The sequence below is a fragment of the Lepidochelys kempii genome, chromosome 1 (genome assembly GCF_965140265.1).
Source record: "Lepidochelys kempii isolate rLepKem1 chromosome 1, rLepKem1.hap2, whole genome shotgun sequence".
Lineage (NCBI taxonomy): Eukaryota > Metazoa > Chordata > Testudines > Cheloniidae > Lepidochelys > Lepidochelys kempii.
In genome coordinates this window covers 67,075,528-67,094,149 of record NC_133256.1, presented here as the reverse complement: position 1 = coordinate 67,094,149, position 18,622 = coordinate 67,075,528, and the positions used below count along the sequence as shown (strand labels likewise).

At 41.5% G+C, this 18,622-nt stretch overlaps 1 protein-coding gene across 1 annotated transcript in view; it reads left to right on the top strand.

Annotated features, from left to right (window-relative positions):
* Nucleotides 1-18,622, top strand: part of DIAPH3 (diaphanous related formin 3) — a 504,213-nt gene that overhangs the window by 333,097 nt on the left and 152,494 nt on the right. The window contains exon 23 of the mRNA XM_073325081.1: nucleotides 1,920-2,044. Within this exon, the coding sequence (XP_073181182.1) occupies nucleotides 1,920-2,044 (125 nt within the window). The remainder of the gene's footprint in view (nucleotides 1-1,919; nucleotides 2,045-18,622) is intronic.

Below are 18,622 nucleotides of genomic sequence, written 5' to 3'. Positions count from 1 at the left end.
TATCCCTGAAGGACTGCATTCTTCTGCTGGTAGAACTATAACATGGCATTAAACTATGGATTTATTATATTCCCGCTTCTAAAATTTGTGAAGACACAGAGCTTAATTCACACGCATGTCAGCATTATTACTGAGGCCTGGTCTGCACTAGGAAATTAGGTCGGTATAACTACATTACTCAGGAGTGTGAAAAATCCATATTCCTCTGTGACGTATTTAAACCCTGGTGTAGATAGCGCTAGGTCGATGGGGGAATTCTCTTGTCAACCTAGCTACTGGATCTCAGGGAGGTGGAGTACCTGTGCTGACTGAAGAAGCCCTCCCGTTGGCATGGGTAGTGTCTATGTCTAGTGTCTTTGAGCAGGGGATTGGACTAGATGACCTCCCGAGGTCTCTTCCAACCCTAATATTCTATGATTCTTCACTGAAGCACTTGATGTGTAGCAGCAGTTTATGTGTAGATATACACTTAGCAGAGCTCTAGTCTCTCTAACTACCAGTATTCATCAGCCCACCTACTGGTGATCATTACTTCGTAGTCACTGAGATGAGGATGTGGGGTGATAATTCATGAAGGAGACTGCCACTCTTTATGAAAGCATATGCAGCCAGTGAATGTGGCCCATATTCTGATCACTTCTGTGTATTATGAACCGTTCTAAGTTTATTCATCTCTGCATTCGACTCCACTGTTGAAATATTGACCTCACTGAGATCAATGGCAAAATTCACATTGACTTCTGTAGGCTCAGAATTTCCCCCCCAAAAGCTGCATAGGTAAAATATATATGAAATTCTAATAAGTACTGTAAGTAATTTTAGGTTTTGTAATTAGTGTAACAAGCTGATAATGAAAAACTATACAATGTCAATATTTCCAGACTAAAATTCAAGTATATTATTTATAATCTATCTTATTATTCTTATGAAGAACATTTGAATGTTTACGAAAGTTTACTTACTTCCTGTGTATGATGTGATAACCATATCCTTGACTGTATGAATTCATATGAGCCCAGGATATGATTTACCGAGCTATCAGGAACTATACTGTACTGTACTGGCTTTTTTTATTACTGTACTGACATTTTTTAATTAAATATTCCAAATGTAAACTAGGGTGCCAGACAATTGAAAGGCAATTATTGCTTTGTTCCTGATCAAGTAAAACTTGTGCATGTTTTATATTTCTCCTCTCCCCTCATTTCATCCCTCTTAACATTCTCCCAAATACCCTGTTGTTCCCTTCTGATTGGCAGGGCACTTTCCCGCAGAATAACAAATGTTTCTTAGTTTACATCATGCTTCAGATCTGAATTGGGATGGAAATAATGGGTCAGAAATTTGGCTTGTTTATTTAAAGGAAATTCTCTTTCAGCTTTTTAATAGCTCTATTTTCTCTATACTTGGGGATTCGAATTCTCTCCTTGTTTCATGTAAATATAAGTAGGGTTTTTTTTCTTCAGAAGTGTGAAGCTAAGGCGAGCAACTTTATTGCAAGGAAATATCTTGAACTTTCTTAATATAGTCATTAATCAGAGAGAAGAGAGATTGGTATTTTCACAGTACAGGTAATTTAAAAATAAACTTTTGGTTTTAATGCAAAACCCTGCTTTTGCATTGGCTGACACTCATTAAGAACCAATCAGAATATACAGCTTTGCATACTGCATGTTTGAGGGAAAAAATGCAGTGATTATTTAAAATGGGTACAACTAATCACAGTGAGGAAATTGTGTAATTGAGAAAAAATAAATATTGCACAATGAACTAGTATCCCTGTCCTGTGATTATCTGATACAATTCCATTTCAGAATTATATGTGTTCTATTGGTATAAAAAAAATCTTTTACAAATAGGCATTACTTACCAGTTTTTCTTTATTGAGATGTTGAGCGAATGAATATATTATATTTTAGTCTCAGCAGAAAACCTGGAGAAGAACCTGAGGCAGATGGAAAGGCAGCTTCAACAGCTTGAGAAGGATTTGAAGATCTTTCCCCCTCCCGATGATATCCATGACAAGTTTGTGACAAAGATGTCTATATCCTTTTGACAGTTAAATATCTTATGAGGGCTTGTCTAACGTTTACTTAACTCTTCAAATTTATTTGCAGAACCTTTGTCTAGTTTGCAGCATTCATATTTTAAAACATTGACTCTCCTTTCCTCAAAGACTAAGTATACAGAACAATAAAAAAAAAATGACCTGTAATGCATAATATGGAAACAACATTGCCAAATGGCAATGATTCTGAATTTTGTACATAAAAACATAGAAAACTTTTTTTGCTGAGTGAAAAGGTGAACGTATTACAATAAGAGTGTTAAAAACTAATTTTATAAGGAGCGTGGTAAGCCATGTTTTATTTCACCTTGAATATAGAACATAGAAATAGGAGAGGGCCATTCCAGTCAGATGTGTTTTGTTCTCTTCAAGTTGTATATTACCACTGGGATTCTGTCCACTTTTGTATAGGTGGCCTGCAAAGCTTTTCAAGTTTGTTGATAGTCTCAGCTTATGAAACTCATCCATGAAGACAGCTTCTGCCTCATTTGTTTTTGACAAAACTCCTTTTTTTCATGTTTATTTAAAAGTAATGGCTCTGATTCTTTCTCTTCCCGTTAGGGGAAAACTTGGCTCTAGTAGCAGATCCATTTCTTCCTACCTTCTGATGTCCATGTTCTATTATATACGTCTTATCTCTGTAGCTGCTCTCTTTGCCTCCTTCCCAAGTGCCATAAGGGAAACAGCTGGCAAGAAAGCAGGAGGAGGAAGGAAGAGAAAGAAACAACTACTTTCAATCACAACAGCAACCCCTTGCAATCAAAGTGCAAAAATTCAGAAGAAACACCTTTTGCACTCCTAATTTACTCTTCTGAGTTGGGGGTAAGTAATCCTAGTGAAGTCTTATGTCTTCCGGTCCTCTCTCCCACGCTAAGTAGTAGCAAGGAAACTGTGCAGAAAGTAGTTTTTCTTCAAGTGTTTGCACATGTCGATTCGTTCTATGTGTGTGTGTGCCCATGTGCAGTTGTCGGTGATTTTTGCCCTAGTGGCATCTATAGGGTCGAGTGTAGCACCCTCTTGAGTGCCACACTCATGTGTTGGTATATTAGGTGCTGCTGACCCTATGCTTTCTCAGTTCCTTCTTACCGCCCATGATGGTTGATCGGAGTGTCTTGTCTTGCATCGCAAGAGTGTTAGCAGTTCTTACAGTCAATTGTTCTGTTTCCTTTGTTGTTAGTTGATAGGTACTTAGTTAGATCTTTAAGTTAAGTGTTAGAGTACTTGTTTAGGAGTTAGTCCTGGCTAGGACTTCACCTCGGAGTGGGGCATGTCCCGTTCCCCAGGCTTTAAGCCATGTTCATCGTGCAGCTGATACTGCAGGAAAAGGGGGCTTTGGACAACGTGGCCACCTCGGAGCTGCTCAGGTGTACCGCTGCAGTTGGACCCTCTAGTCCAGCCAGGGACCCGCCTCCAACTCCTGGGAGCGGCAGGGGGTCCCGGCTCTTAGTAGGGTCATCTGTGCCTCAAGTGGGTGCGGTGGCCAAAGAGCAAGTAGGGCGACCGGCACCGCAGATGTCAAGCCAGGCAACAGACCCAGCCAAGGGCCCGGCATCTACAGGCAAGCCGGTTATAGAACTGCCCCCTAAAGCAGCAGAACATCTCTCATCCCCGGACTGCAGGCGCTGGTCTCCATCACCACAGCCTTGGACCCTGGCACTACAGCCTCAATCCCCGATTAGAAGACACAGGTCCCTGACGCCAGTGTCTCCACTTGCAAAGCATGGGACACCTGAGTTGTGACATCGATCCTCATACCCATGGCACCGTCGGGCCTCCCACCAGAGTTCACTACGGCACAGATCACCATTGCCTATGGGGTCGCCCTCCCCCAGCTCCCCCTCCTCTTTTCCCGGTGCGGGATCGTTCCTGGTCGCGGCACCGGTCGCCGATGGGGGTCAGTTTACAGACTCAAGCATCTATGGCGCCACCCTGGTCACCAGAAGGACAGTGGTCTGAGCCTGAAGGAGAGTTCAGCCCCTTGCCTATAAAAGGCGAATCGCCATCAGCCCGCAAGACTGGTGTGGTTCCTGCGGCGGCAGCGTGGAGGCAGGGGCAATGGCTCGCTCAGTGCCAGTACTGGAACCTGTGGGGTGTACCTCTTATGCCAGTCCCATACTCGCACTGTTCCTCCCAGGCAGCACTGGACAAGCTGCAGCTGGCACCCGAGTCAGAGCACGGTGCCGAATCCAATGCAGGGGTGACAAAGTGGACCCCCACGCCAAAGGATCCATCCCCAAATGAGCAAGGGGAAGCAGTCATATTCGTCGTCATCGGACGAAGTGGTGGCGGGCCCCGCGTAAACGAGCTGCCCCCCTCTCCCTCCCCTGACAACTTCATGGAGCACCAGGCCCTGCTCAAAAGGGTAGCTGCCAACCTGAACTTGGAGGTCGAGAAGCTAGCGGAGGAGTCTGACGACATCTTTAATATTATATCCTCCTTCTCCCACAGCCAACCCTATAGATACTGCTAAGGCAAAAATCTCTGACTGTGTACACACACCTAGAATGCAATGGACATAAGCAACACATCTCGAAGAACAGTTACGAAAAGGTAGGTAACCATTTTTTCATCACTCCGTTGTGCAAGGGTTCATTCAGAGGTTCAAGGGCAAGAAAGACAGCACTGCAAGGCTCCTCTGTTCAGCCATTCACTTTAAACTGATAGAGGATGGGAAGCATTTGTTTCCGTCTAAAAAAACTCACATTAGTTGGAAGTTTCTGTTGAAGTGATAAACACTGAAATAGTTAACTGTGTTGACAATTATAACATTTATGCTTTGGAGTTGACCATGGAGATAAGTGGCATAGTTCACACCTTCACAGAGCTACTGTTTCAGTGTCTGAAGACTCAAGGGATAACACTGCTTCCATTCCCATTCAGAAGAGTTTCCCCCACAGCGACAAGAGTGAGAATAATTTTAAGTGAAAAGTTAATGTACAGAAATGTTTTGTTGGAAGTGCTGGCTTTATGCACAAATGGGTTTGGTGTTAGATACTTGTGGTGGATAGGGAATATGTAACATATACAACGTGGCAAGAGGAAAACAAGCAATCAGAATGTGAGAATTATTGAGCAAACAGGGAAATGGGGGAAGATTTTTATTTGTAAAACCTTTCGATAGCAAATTTTAAATGGCATAGAATACTAAACAGGATTTTATATAGCTCCCATTATTATGGTGCTGCGCTCCTGAGAATAGACAAGCATGTGATGAAGTAGAATCATGCTACTTTTCTTTTGGTGGATTAATATTGATTATTCTTATAAAGGATTTATTTTAATGTATTTTGATACATTTATGTTAGATTATGAATATTTGATAAGTCAATATATTAAAAAGCATTATCCTTGAGACCACTAATAATTTAGACACCAATGTGATTTTTACTACTCTGAGAGGCAATTAAAATAGTATATTGTAATAGGAGTAGCATATTCTTTGATTTCCTTAAGTCATATATATTTTGGGCTGTTTTAGTCTTGTTTGACTTTAGAATAAGTTTGTTGGTACAGAACATGTCATGACCATTTTTCCCAATTATTTTCCCATATTAGAATATCCAAATGTGACTTTTAACTGTTATTTTGATCAGTAAATACTGTTAAGTGAAGTAGTTAGCCTCACCTATTAACTCTCGCCGTAGACAGGCAGTAATTTAGGAACAGTAGACATGCGTATGGTTTCTGGTAATGCCTGTGAGCACGCTAATTAAAGAAGCTCACTTTCAGGAAAACAGGAGCTAAAATAAATTACTAAAGCAAAGGAGACTTGATGTAAAGGTTAGATAATTCTACGCAGCATGATGAAGTTTGGACCTATCTTTACTTTTATTTCTATGACAGAGGAAGTTGAATGATGCTGATGTCTTGAAAGGTATGCTGCTCATAAAAATCAGCCAGCAGGAAATCTGAAACAGGAAGGATGGTGCTCTTTGGAAACAATTTTTCATCCTGAGTACAATTATGCTCCATGGACAAGCCAGCTATTACATCCTGTCACTAAATATCACAACCTAGAAGCCTCTAATGAACTGATTAGCATTCTTGTTTCTTTTGCAAGTCAGATATGTGCACAGCTGGTGCACTTTATTATTGACAAAGTCTATAATTATAAATATTCCACTTATATATTGGATTGTGCTAGTTTGCTGCTCATTTTACGTATATTAGTTTAATAGCAATTACATGCATTTATTAAAATGGTTTGTTTAATTAGGAATGTCAAAAGTCAGAGTTAGAATATTAAATCCATTCATGTATATGCTAGGAAAAAGGCAGACTGAGCAAACTGTTCTCAAAATAGAGATTATATGGATTTGTAAAGAAGGTTTTAAATAAATACTTGGTATTTTACCAGGGTTTAAATAATTAAGTCCTTCTAATTCTACATTTGTGGAAGGTTAGTAGGTTATGACTTTGTGTTATGGATGTATATTTCAGATATTTAATTCATTAACAATAATCTTTAAAATATTAAATTATTGTGTTGAACTTTTTAATAAATACTGTATACTGGGTAGTTTTATAAAAATGCACAATTAACTATTTAAATGAGCAAATATTTTTAGATCTCAGTTTAGTGAACAGCAATTTGTGGTTTTTAAATGGGTATTTGCAGGTAACTTTGTGGATAAAGTATGCAGGTAAATATGCAAGTTTAGAACACAAGTAGGTGTATGATTTCTTGATATGGGACTGTTACACAGTTTGGTATTCAGACAAATTTGTGTAGCATTTTTCTTGCATACTTTAGGAAAGAGTGCATATCTGAGGCAGTAAAGTTATGTTGCTTGCTGTATATGTACATGCATTTGTTGTGGCATTGTCATACATACATGGATAGATATTAGAGCTGGATGAGTAATGGAAAAAAACTTGAAAATATTGCAGAATTCATCAGATAAATTCTTTGACAAATTATTTGATAAATCCTGGTAGGTACACATTTAGCAAGCATAGGGTTTGTATTCATTTTGTGCAATATTATAAACAAATATGAAAGATTCTGTGTCGTGCAATAATGGAAATTGCAATTACGTATCCCACAGCTTAATATAGTTCTTTATCGCTTGAACCATGAATGGGTTAGACCTTTTCATGGGCCTTAATAGAAAAGCCTCGTTACTTAAAACTCTCATTTTTACTATAGGGACAAACTCTCAAGCCTGTAGAATTTTGCAAGATGGAATTAGGTGTGCCCATAGTATGCAATCATTTAATTTTACCATGGTTTCACACAACCAGGTCCATATGTAGATTGTGTACCATTAGTATTTACAGGTAGGATTACGACTGACTGGAGTAAAATCAGTTTACGCAGAAACTGATGAAGATGTATTCAATATAGTACAGATGTGGATTTTTCCTCACTTTGTGCAGGGTAACAGCTCTGGACCATTGGTTTGTTTGTTTGGGGTTTTTTTGGTCATAATACCCTGCATTATATTATTAATAATCCTTTATGTAGCACCATAAATTTACACTGTACTGTATAAACATAGGCCAATCCTGTAATTCACGCATGCAGGTACAGCAGTGTTCCCAGGTGCAATGAATTGCAAGATCAGAGCCATAGAGTTCTGAAGTTCTGCTACCACTGCTGGTCGTCCAATTCTGCATCATTATCCTGGTCAACCATTCAGTGCTAATCGGCTGAGCCCAGAAGTGGCAGTCCACTGAATGAAGCCTCTCCAAAAAAAGTTCATGTACAGAAACTGCTCGGTTTCATCCTCCTCTTCCTGCCTGTACCACTGCAGCACCACCATACCTGTCTCCCAAGTCATCCAGTTGTGTGATTGCCAATGCATGTGCATTAGCTTGTTTGTATTAATGGCTCAGGCTCATGGTGTTCAGCAGTTTGAAAATGGCACGGGCTCATGAATTACTGGATGACAAGAGAAGAATCATGGGAATTTATAGTTTGACCCCCAAGTGCCAAAATTCCAGTGCCTTTTTGGTGGGTATCTGACCGAGCCCCACAAGAAAAATCCCTGAATGCAAAGCATCTAGTAGCAGAACGTTGCTCCATAGGTTGTCTGTCCAGAATGCTGTATGGTTATTTTGAGAAAGTGTTGGATGCAGTGATTCAAAAAGGAAGTAGCTTAAGTCCACACAAACAAAGGAGTGTGGACTTACTCTTTCAGAATAGTTATTCCTGAATAGTTAAAGTGGAAGCCTACATTCTGAAAAAACTTTCCCATTTAGACAAGTTCTAATCAAGGCAAGATGAGAGAGGATAACAGTTCAGCTAAGGGAGGGTCTGGTTATTATCTGTGAGAACTGTGTAGGAACAATTCCAGGAAGACATGATTTTAAGAGCAGATTTGAAGAATAAAGAAAACAACTTTGCAGAGAAGAACATGGAAACTATTTAAGTACAGGAGGAAGTATGGGTGAAGGAAGCATTGAGGAGAGATGTTGAGGAGGGACTGTGAACAGGGATATTTGAGAAGCTTGATTCAACAAAGTGCTTAAGTCCCATTGTAGTCAATGAGTCTTAAGTAAACTTTAACATATGCTTAAGTGCTGCTACTGCACATAGTGATAGACTTAAACCATGTTTACATAAGCATATGCATAAATACTTTGCTGAATTGGACTCTCTGAGCAGAAATTGTATTGGAGTATGTTGGGAAAAGAAACTGGTTTCTCGGGAGAACATTGGTTTTAATGGTTCAAAGTTCTATTCTGCTCTCATGGTAAAAAGATGGAACTGATCAACTGCCTAAACCTATTTTAATTGGTTCAAATATTTTGTAGGATGTTTTGATCTTTTGGGGATTAGTGTGTACTACTATTCCTCAGTACTGAAAATCTTGGTTAACTACTTAAAGTGCTCATTAAGTATTAAGAAATCTCTTTTTGTAAGCAAAGTAACTAGGATAAAAATTTGGCAGTGAAATTTAAATAATTCTCTATAAAACACATTTGTGATATAGTAATTGCATCTTAATAGCATCTCATCTGAGTTTCTGTGTAAAATAGCACTTTTTAAATAATATGCATTAATTAATAAAAAATCAAATTGCCAGTTCAATTAACTGGATAGATCCATTGGATACATCTAGAGAGAGTCTACATGATGGTTCATTAATATATCTAATGGTTCAGAACTTAAACCCACAAAAGTCAGAAGCTTCAAAATTATGGCTTGCACAGTAACACACTCTTTAAAAAGTACCATAGTACTCGTGTGTGTGTGTGAGAGAGAGGGGGAGAGAGGGTGAATGTCCATATAAACTGATACAATCTGTATAGTGGATAAAAAAAAATGAAGAGGGTTGAGGGAAGGCATTGTATATCAAAAGTACTGACAATGCTGGTGAACTACCGGACAATGAGAAGTATGGTTATGAAGTTCTGTAGGACACAAATAGAAATGACAGGATTAAGGGGAAACTGAAAAAATTCTAGGCTAACTTTGAGTGCAGAAATCTACAAGATATGATACAAAAAGAAAGATAGGGTATAAAACAAACCTTAATTAAGTAATTGCTTAACTGAGTACCAATACCATCTTTTGTAAGTTTTTCTTTTAATTTTGATTGCTTAACTAATGAAAAGGACTTGAGTGTTAAATTTAGTTTAGAAGAATTTTATTAAATACCCTTCACAATCACACCTAATAGTTTAGGATATAAGAAGATAAAAATAATATTGGACTATGGTTTGGTCAACATAAACGAGAAAACAGGTCAACTCTGGTGTTGCTAAGGCAACGGGGTGGTACAGGAACAGGGAGAATTCAAAGCTAAAGCACAAGACAATTTAGTCTGTTACTTATATGCCAACTCACCAAAGTCTCTCTCCCAACAGTTCTATAGACATCAACCCTTTTAACCTACTTCCTCACAGATTATATTAGCCCCAGGATCTGACTCACATTCCCAACTATCTAACATAAACTCCTATATTTATGGCAGACTGTTTAGACGAAATGTAATTTCAAGATTCTTCTACGCTTCTGTCTTATGTCTATGCACCTAGAGCTTGACAGGCAATATGAAACCCTTAACTATAGTAGACACATGTACCGTGTTCCACTATCTTACTTAAAAAGAAAAGGAGTACTTGTGGCACCTTAGCTCACGAAAGCTTATGCTCAAATAAATTTGTTGGTCTCAAAGGTGCCACAAGTACTCCTTTTCCTTTTGCAGATACAGACTAACACGGCTGCTACTCTGAAAACTATCTTACTTAACAACGGTGACTTGATTAACTTCTAAGCTACTGTACAAAATCTTGATTGGAACCTGTTGTAAAACAAGGAGAGACACTGCAATTGGGGCTTATTTTCCAGTCTGTTTGTGCCACACATATTGTTGCATCAGCTTGTGTAAGACAAGTTAGGCTGTAACTGTTGGTACAGTCATCTTGGGAAATATCTCAAACACCGTCTGGTTTGCTCCAGTCTGCAACTTATCTCCACGAGCCCCTTTTTTTAATGCATTCCTTGGCCAACTTTGAAATTTTGCTTGCTCATGTTGCAGTTTCTCCATCAGCACCTTGCTCACTTTTGAAATGTCCAGTTTTAAGTTCGTATAATGTATACAAGGTCCCTCCATGTTCTTTATGCCTTTTAAACTTGTTTTAACAGTCCATTATACAAAGCTAAGTTGCTTTAAGACCTGTTAGTCTCAAGCAGGCTGGAACAGCTGTATAAATCTTCTTGTTTTAACTACAATGGTGGGGCATTTGCACTGATCTGAGTCTGTGCATTATTAATACAACAGTTACATTTCTAATTATTCCATTTGTGATCAAGTGTCCTTATAAACACACTACTTGGTTTCAGTTCCTTTATGTACTACCTTTTTTAGCCCTGGTGTATTTCACTAACTTGATAGCATAAACATGGTTCACTTCAAATATTAGTCTTACTTCTACTATTACTTTACTTGTCACTAAATTAGAATCATAGAATATTAGGGTTGGAAGAGACCTCAGGAAGTCATCTAGTCCAATCCCCTGCTCAAAGCAGTACCAACACCAAGTAAATCCTCCCAGCCAAGGCTTTATCAGTCCAGGCCTTAAAAACCTCTAAGGATGGATATTTCACCACCTCCTTAGGTAACCCATTCCAGTGCTTCACCACTCTATTCGTGAAATAGTGTTTCCAAATATCCAACCTAGACCTCCCCAACAGCAACTTGAGACCATTGCTTCTTTTTCTGTCATCTGCCACCACTGAAAACAGCCTAGCTCCATCCTCTTTGGAACCCTCCTTCAGATAATTGAAGGCTGCTATCAAATCCCCCCTCACTCTTCTCTTCTGCAGACTAAATAACCCCAGTTCCCTGAGCCTCTCCTTGCAAGTCATGTGCCCCAGACCCCTAATCATATTTGTTGCCTTTCGCTGGACTGTCTCCAATTTGTCCACATCCCTTCTGTAGTGGGGGGGGACACCAAAACTGGATGCAATACTCCAGGTGTGGCCTCACCAGTGCCAAATAGAGGGAAATAATGATTTCCCTCAATCTGCTGGCAATGCTCCTACTAATACAGCCCAATATGCCATTGGCCTTCTTGGCAACAAGGGCACACTGCTGACTCATATCCAGCTTCTCATCCAATGTAATCCCCCGGTCCTTTTCTGCAGAACTGCTTCTTAGCCAGTCGGTCCCCAGCCTATAGCGGTGCATGGGATTCTTCCTTCCTAAGTGTAGAACTCTGCACTTGTCCTTGTTGAACCTCATCAGATTTATTTTGGCCCAATCCTCCAATTTGTCTAGGTCACTCTGGACCCTATCCCTACCTTCCAGCATATCCACCTCTCCCTGCATTTTAGTGTCATCTCAGAACTTGCTGAGGGTGCAATTAATCCCATCATCCAGATCATTAATAAAGATGTTGAACAAAACCGGCCCCAGGACCGACCCTTGGGGCACCCTGAAACCAGCTGCCAACTAGACATCGAGCCGTTGATCACATTCATAAATCAATATGAATGCAATCCCTTTTTTTTTTTAAACAGGATTGCCCATGAGGTTAAACCTGTCATTAAAGGTTACAGTATTTTGCCCAAAGCTGTATTGCTTGTAGTTGACTTCCTTTTTATACATATAACTTCTTTTAATCATAATATTAGATTCCATCAAGCTCCCTGTTTTTCATGACTGTATCTGGCACATCATATAATAACTTAATGTTTGATATCATTTTTTTAAATTAATTCATTCACAGATGAGGGAAGGGGGGAAGAAAGGGAACTTTATTCAGCTGTACCAAATTACACTCTTGTGAAAAGCTCCAGAGACTCTGTTTTCTCAGACACTCTGAAGAAATCTTACCATTAGATCTTGAGTTTTCTCTCTCAGCCCTCTGTCTCATCTTTTTTAAACAGCCTTGATGCCTGGGCAATTATTAAATAGTAGTAACTCATAACTTTGGGGCCTTTCTTCTTACATCTCTCCTCCCCTCTCCCCTTTTGATAGGGAGATAGACTTTGGACCATATCCATTTCAAAAGAACAACTACTGACTAATGCTGCAGAACAATTTCATTGTATACAAAAAAATGACTATTCTATTAAATTAAAAAAGCCGCCTTTAGCTTTTTCTAGGCAACTGAGTAATCCTTATATAGAAAGCATTGCTTAAACATATTTTCTGTGTAAAATAGCCTTAATTAAAGCTTGCTAACAGCAGAAGAAAATTATGCTCATGAAAGTTTTGTCAGCATCAACTTTATAGGCATGTTTCCATTGTCAACCATCAGTATCACTGGTAGGTAAACTTTTAAGCCAACCAAAGTTGTTCTTCTAGCCCTTGCTCATGTTGATTCCATTCTAGGTGTGTGCGTGCCCACATGCACAGTCGTCGGAGATTTTTGCCTTAGCAGTATCCGCAGGGTTGGCTATGGCGCCCCCTTGAGTGCTGCACTCATGCACTGAAATATTAGGTGCTGCCGACCCTATGCCCTCTCAATTCCTTCCTACGTCCCGTGACAGTTGGTCGAAGTGCCTCATCTTGCACTGCAAGAGCATTAGGGGTTCTTTTCAGCCCATTGTCCGTCGTCTTTGTATATAGTTTGTAGGTACTTAGTTCATCATTAAGTTAAGTGTTAGGTTAGTTTGGTAGTTGGAGTCCCGGTTGGGACTTCACCCCAGAGTGGGGCATGCCCAGTTCTTCAGGCTTCAAACCATGATTGTCATGCAACAGGCCGATGCCTATTAGTGACCCCCCCAGAACATCTGTTTGAAGTGCTTAGGAGAGTCCTGTGAAAAGGACAAGTGCAGAATCTCTAAAAACTTTTGCCCTAGAACCCAAAAGGAATGGGATATCTGCTGGAGGGCCCTACTCATGGAGGCTGTGCTTCGTCCTGCGTCGGAGCCCTCCCGCTCTGACCCACGCTGAGCACCTCAGCATCGGTACAGAGCGCACTGCCAGCACCGGGGTCTGCCTGGCACTGTTCCCCATCGCTGGTGCCTAAGAAGCAGCAAAAGAAGGGCCCCCTGTCACCACAGGGCAAAGAGGCTTCAAGCAAAGGACCTATGACAGGCCATGTGCCCAGTCTAGGGTTTCATGGGAGTACCACTGCAGTCTGAGCCCCCAACCTGGCCAAGGATCCGACTCCAACTCCCGGGAATGGCAAGAGACCTGGCTTTTCCTACAGCCCTCATTTCCCAAGTGGCCCCAGCAGCTAAGGAACAAGCAGGCCAACCGGCACTGCAAACGCCGTGCTTGACTCAGCCAAGACCCCAGCACCTAAGGGCAAGCCGGTCTTGGGACTGCCCCATAGGGCAGTGGATCACCCTCGGTCCCTGGATGGCAGGTGTAGATCCCCATCTCCGCAGCCTAGGACCACGGCACCGCACCCTCTGTCTCCAGTCAGAAGGTCCAGGTCCCCAACGCCATGCTCTCCCCTACCAGGCATGGGACACCAGAGTTGAGGCTCTGGTCCCTGTACCCTGGTCTCCAAGACATCAGTCCCCACCCAGGATGGAATCGCTCTGTATCACATCACCGATCTCCACCTCCCAAGTACTGCTCATTGGCCAGACACTGATCCTAGCCCATGTCTCACAGGTCACCGACCAGGGTCAATCATCAAACTTGGGGTTCGACAGCCCTGCCCTGGTCGCCAGAAGAGTAATGGTCTGAGTCGGACCTGGAGCTCAGCCCCTTGCCAAGGAGCGGTGAGTCACCACCGACCCACGAGACCGGTATGTCACCTGCAGTAGTGGCATGGCAGCCTGGACAGTGGCCCGCTCAGTGGCCATACTGGAACCGGCGGGCGTGCTTGTAATCCCCGTCCCATGTTTCCACCAGTCCTCCCTGGCCACCTCGAACAAGCCGCCTCCGGCACCGCCAGCAAATCCAGCACAGAAAGAAGGCAGAAAAGAAGTACTGCATCCCTGGAAAAGGGTTCAAATATTTGTACATACACCCTCCAGCAGCGTCACTGGTTGTGTCCGCTGTTAATGAAAGGAACAGGCAGGGCCAAGTCAGTGGCATGTCAAAAAACAAAGACGCCAAGAGACTGGATTTGTTTGGCAGAAAAGTTTATTCAACTGCCAACCTGCAGTTTCGAGTGTGTAACCACCAGGCCTTGTTAGGCAGGTACAATTTTAATCTGTGGGACTCCCTTAACAAATTCAAGGAGGCCTTCCCACAGGACCGAGCCCAGGAGTTCACCGCTTTAGTGCACGAAGGCACAATGGTGGTGAGTGGGGCCCTTCATGCGGCCTAGGATGTTACGGACTCAGAGGCCAGGGTGGTCGCCTCTGTGGTGGCCATGAGGCGCAGCTCGGTGTTATCCCTAGAGATGCAGGCCACCATTCAAGACCTCCTGTTTGAGGGGCCAGGGCTCTTCTCCGAGCCTCCAGGCACAAGGCTCCACGGCCTTAAAGACTCCCGTGCTACCCTCTTTTCTTGGGCCTTCATACAGCTCAGCAGGCCAGGAAGCCATTTCGTCCTCTGCCTCCCCTGGCTAGGTCCTGGGGGACTTCCCCGGCTGAGCACCTACAGGAGAAAGGGTAAAGAAAATGGTCTAAGCAGCAACACCCGTTGTCTTCCCATTAATCTGCTCAGCCTGGCCCTTCCCGAAATCAAGGAGACCAGAAGCAGACATTTTGAGCATATGATCCAGAACAGTGCCCCAGTCATTGCCCAGGATCCACCCTCCCACTCTTTCCTTGACTGCCTGTGCCCCTTCCTGTTGGCCTAGTCTCAACTGACCTCGGACCATTGGGTGCTTGAAGTAATATCTTCAGGTTACACCCTGCTGTTCATGAACGTCCTTGCTTTCTAGCAATGTTTAAAGTGTGTTATCCATAGAAATGCATGTTGTTTGAAAGTGTCAACAATCTTAAATTTATTTTTACAAAAGGCTGGATTTAGATTATATAGCAGGATTTTTTATCCTATTTGTGGCATCTATTAACTGGATCTGTTGCTTTATCTGTTCCTCAGATCCAGGGAGGAGCTCAGATTCTTTAAATTCTACTTGGCTTTCAAGAATTTCAGGGGGAGAAAAAGCAGTTTCCTCAGGATCTATCTGTTTTCCTGAGAGAACCAGCTGGTCCTCAACCAACTCACTCTGGATCGCCTTGTAACAGTGATTTTCCCAGATTGGCTCCAAGGTAATCATCACTGTGGGGAAGTCTGAATCAGTTTGCCATGGCTACTTTCTTGTAGTATTTCCTCTGACATTGCTCCAATTATAGGAATCCTAAGCTCAAAGCAATAGAATCTTTCAACAACCAAATAACAAACTTCACTTTGAGAAGGAAACCTGACTGCACTCTGCATGGGATTAGTCACTAGGAGGAAACACGGTTCTTTCCACAAGATCTAAATCCAGTGGCTACAAATTCTCTGCAGGAGTTGAAAAAGGCTTGTTTACCTTGAAAATTCTGCCCTTTCCTAATGACAGGGCACATAGTCCCCCACCACGGCTCCCAGCAGAGATTTAGAGGATCCATTTCAGAGACTACCTGACAAACTTATGGAATACTCTTTTCTGAGCACATTTGTCTAGGGTCACTAGAAAGGGGGGTATGAGCCATGCATATTTTGTGACCACAAAACTCCATGAATCAAATCCACATAACCTCCTTATACTCCTATGTGCACAGCTGGTTCCTGATCTTTCACTACCTGTACATAATCATAGAAATGTAGGGTTCAAAGGGACCTTAAACAGTCAACAAATCTAGCCACCTGTGCTGAGGCAGGATTAAGTAAACCCAGACTATCCTGGACAGGTGTTTGTCCAGCCACTTGTTAAAAATCTCCAATGATGGGGATTCCACAACCTCCCATAGTAGCCTATTTCAGTGCTTAACTACCCTTATGGTTAGAAAGGTTTTCTTAATATCTAACCTAAATCTCCTTTGCTGTAGATAAAGTCAGTTTACTTCTTGTCCTACCTTCAGTGGACATGGAAAATGATTGATCACTGTCTGCTTTATAACAGCCCTTATAACATTTGAAGACTGTTATAAAGCCCCCCTCCTCAGTTTTCTTTCTCAAGACTAATCATACCCAGTTTTTTAACCTTTCCTCATAGATCAGGTTTTCTAAACTTTTTGTCATTTTTGTTGCTCTTCTGTCAACTCTCTCCAATTTATCCACGTCTTTCCTAAAGAATTGGGCACAGTATTCCAGCTGAGGCCTCACCAGTACCAAGAAGAGCAGGACAGTTGCCTCCTGTGTCTTACATAGGACACTCCTGTTAATATACCCCAGAATGATATCAGCCTTTTTCACAGCCGCATCACATTGTTGACTCATTCAATGTGTGATCCTCCATTATCCCCAGATCCTTACCAGCAGTACTACCACCTACCCTTTCCACATTTTGTAATGGAGCATTTGATTTTTTTTTCTTGCATTAGTGTAGTACTTTGCATTTGTCTTTATTGAATTTCATCTTGTTGAACTCAAACCCATTCTCCAATTTGTCAAGGTCATGTTGAATCTAATCTTGTCCTCTAAAGTGCTTGCAACGTCTCCCAACTTGGTGTCGTCTGCAAATTTTATAAGCATACTCTCCACTCCATTGGCCAAGTCATTATTAATGAAAATATTGAATAGTATTTGACACTAGATTGCTGCCTGTTGGACCCCATTAGATTTGTCATCCCACTTTGACAATGAACCATTGAAAACTACACTTTGAATACAGTCTTTCAATCAGTTGTGCACTCACCTTATAGTAATATCATCTAGACCACATTTTCCTAGTTTGCTTATGAGAATGTCATGTGGGACTGAGTCAAAAGCCTTACTAAAATCAAGGAATGTCACGTTTACTGCTTCCTTCTATCCACTAGGCCAGTAATCCTGTCTAAAACGGAAATTGGGTTTGGCATGATTTGTTCTTGACAAAACCTTGCTGGCTATGCCTTGTAATCCAATGTACCTTATAATGCAATAAGTTCCCATTGCCAACCTGAATATTTAATGCATATATACCCTGATTCCTCAGAGGCCCTTTCTGTTATTGCACTGTGCAGAATACTTTTTTCTTGAGCACGATCACTGTTTGTTTATGGACCTTGACTAACCTCTTAAACCATTCCATCCTAACGAGAGTTTTCTCAAAGGTCAAATTCATAAATGCCTCTTCCACCCATAAGCCTTCCAGCACAGTACTCAGAAAAATCTTTCCTTTTCCTTTTAGAGAGATATCACGCACATAAGCCCCACTACATTTAAGATCATAGTTGAGTTTTACAAATGACAGAAGACTGTTGTGAAGATTCAAAGTCTGCCTGTTTAAAAAAACAAAAACAAAAAACAAAACAAAAAACTTCCTCTTTCTGTATCCACAGACTGCAGCATTTCTGCAGACTCACATTTTAACTCCTTTATCTCTTTGCTGTTGCTTTCTGAGCTTTGGCTACCTACCAGATTGTTTCCAATTTCTACACCTGAATGCCTTAACCAGTCCTCTTTTGGGGCCTCACAATCACCTTCAGCGCTGGTTGGGATTTTGGGTGACAATCTACAGTTGCATTGCCTTTTTCTCAGTAGTTAACTTGTAAGGATTAGGCTTAGAAACCTGTGCCCACAATGTATAACTATGGCAATTTAATTAGAGGACTGAAATTCATTAGTAAATTATTCCTAATTAACAAGACTTCAACCTCACATGAGGTGACATACACAGGATGGACCACACTATGTCCCCGAAGTTAGATTCATCCACAGATATCCACAGTACTCACCCTGTCTTGGGTATAATTGGTGAACTTGGCTATACTGTGTTGTGGGAGAAGAATTCTGCCTGCTGACTGTAGTCCTGACTGGTTAATCTGGCCAAACACTCTTTCTATCATTAGTCATTTCTTCCCCCAGCTAGGAGAGCTAGACACATCACAGTGCCTTGTATCCTAACTTTAAAATACAGCCTCTGCAAAGATTCATGGGGGAGAACTTCCCCTAAGAAAACTCACCCTGTATTTAGAACTAGTTGATCCACCAGAACAAAATCAAATTCTGCCTGCTATGTGACTGGTCATTTTGAATGGTTGTGGATTCCAACCCCTTTCGAAGAGACTCTTCTTCACCATGGCTGAAAGTCAAGCTCAGTCCTGGTGTGGGATTG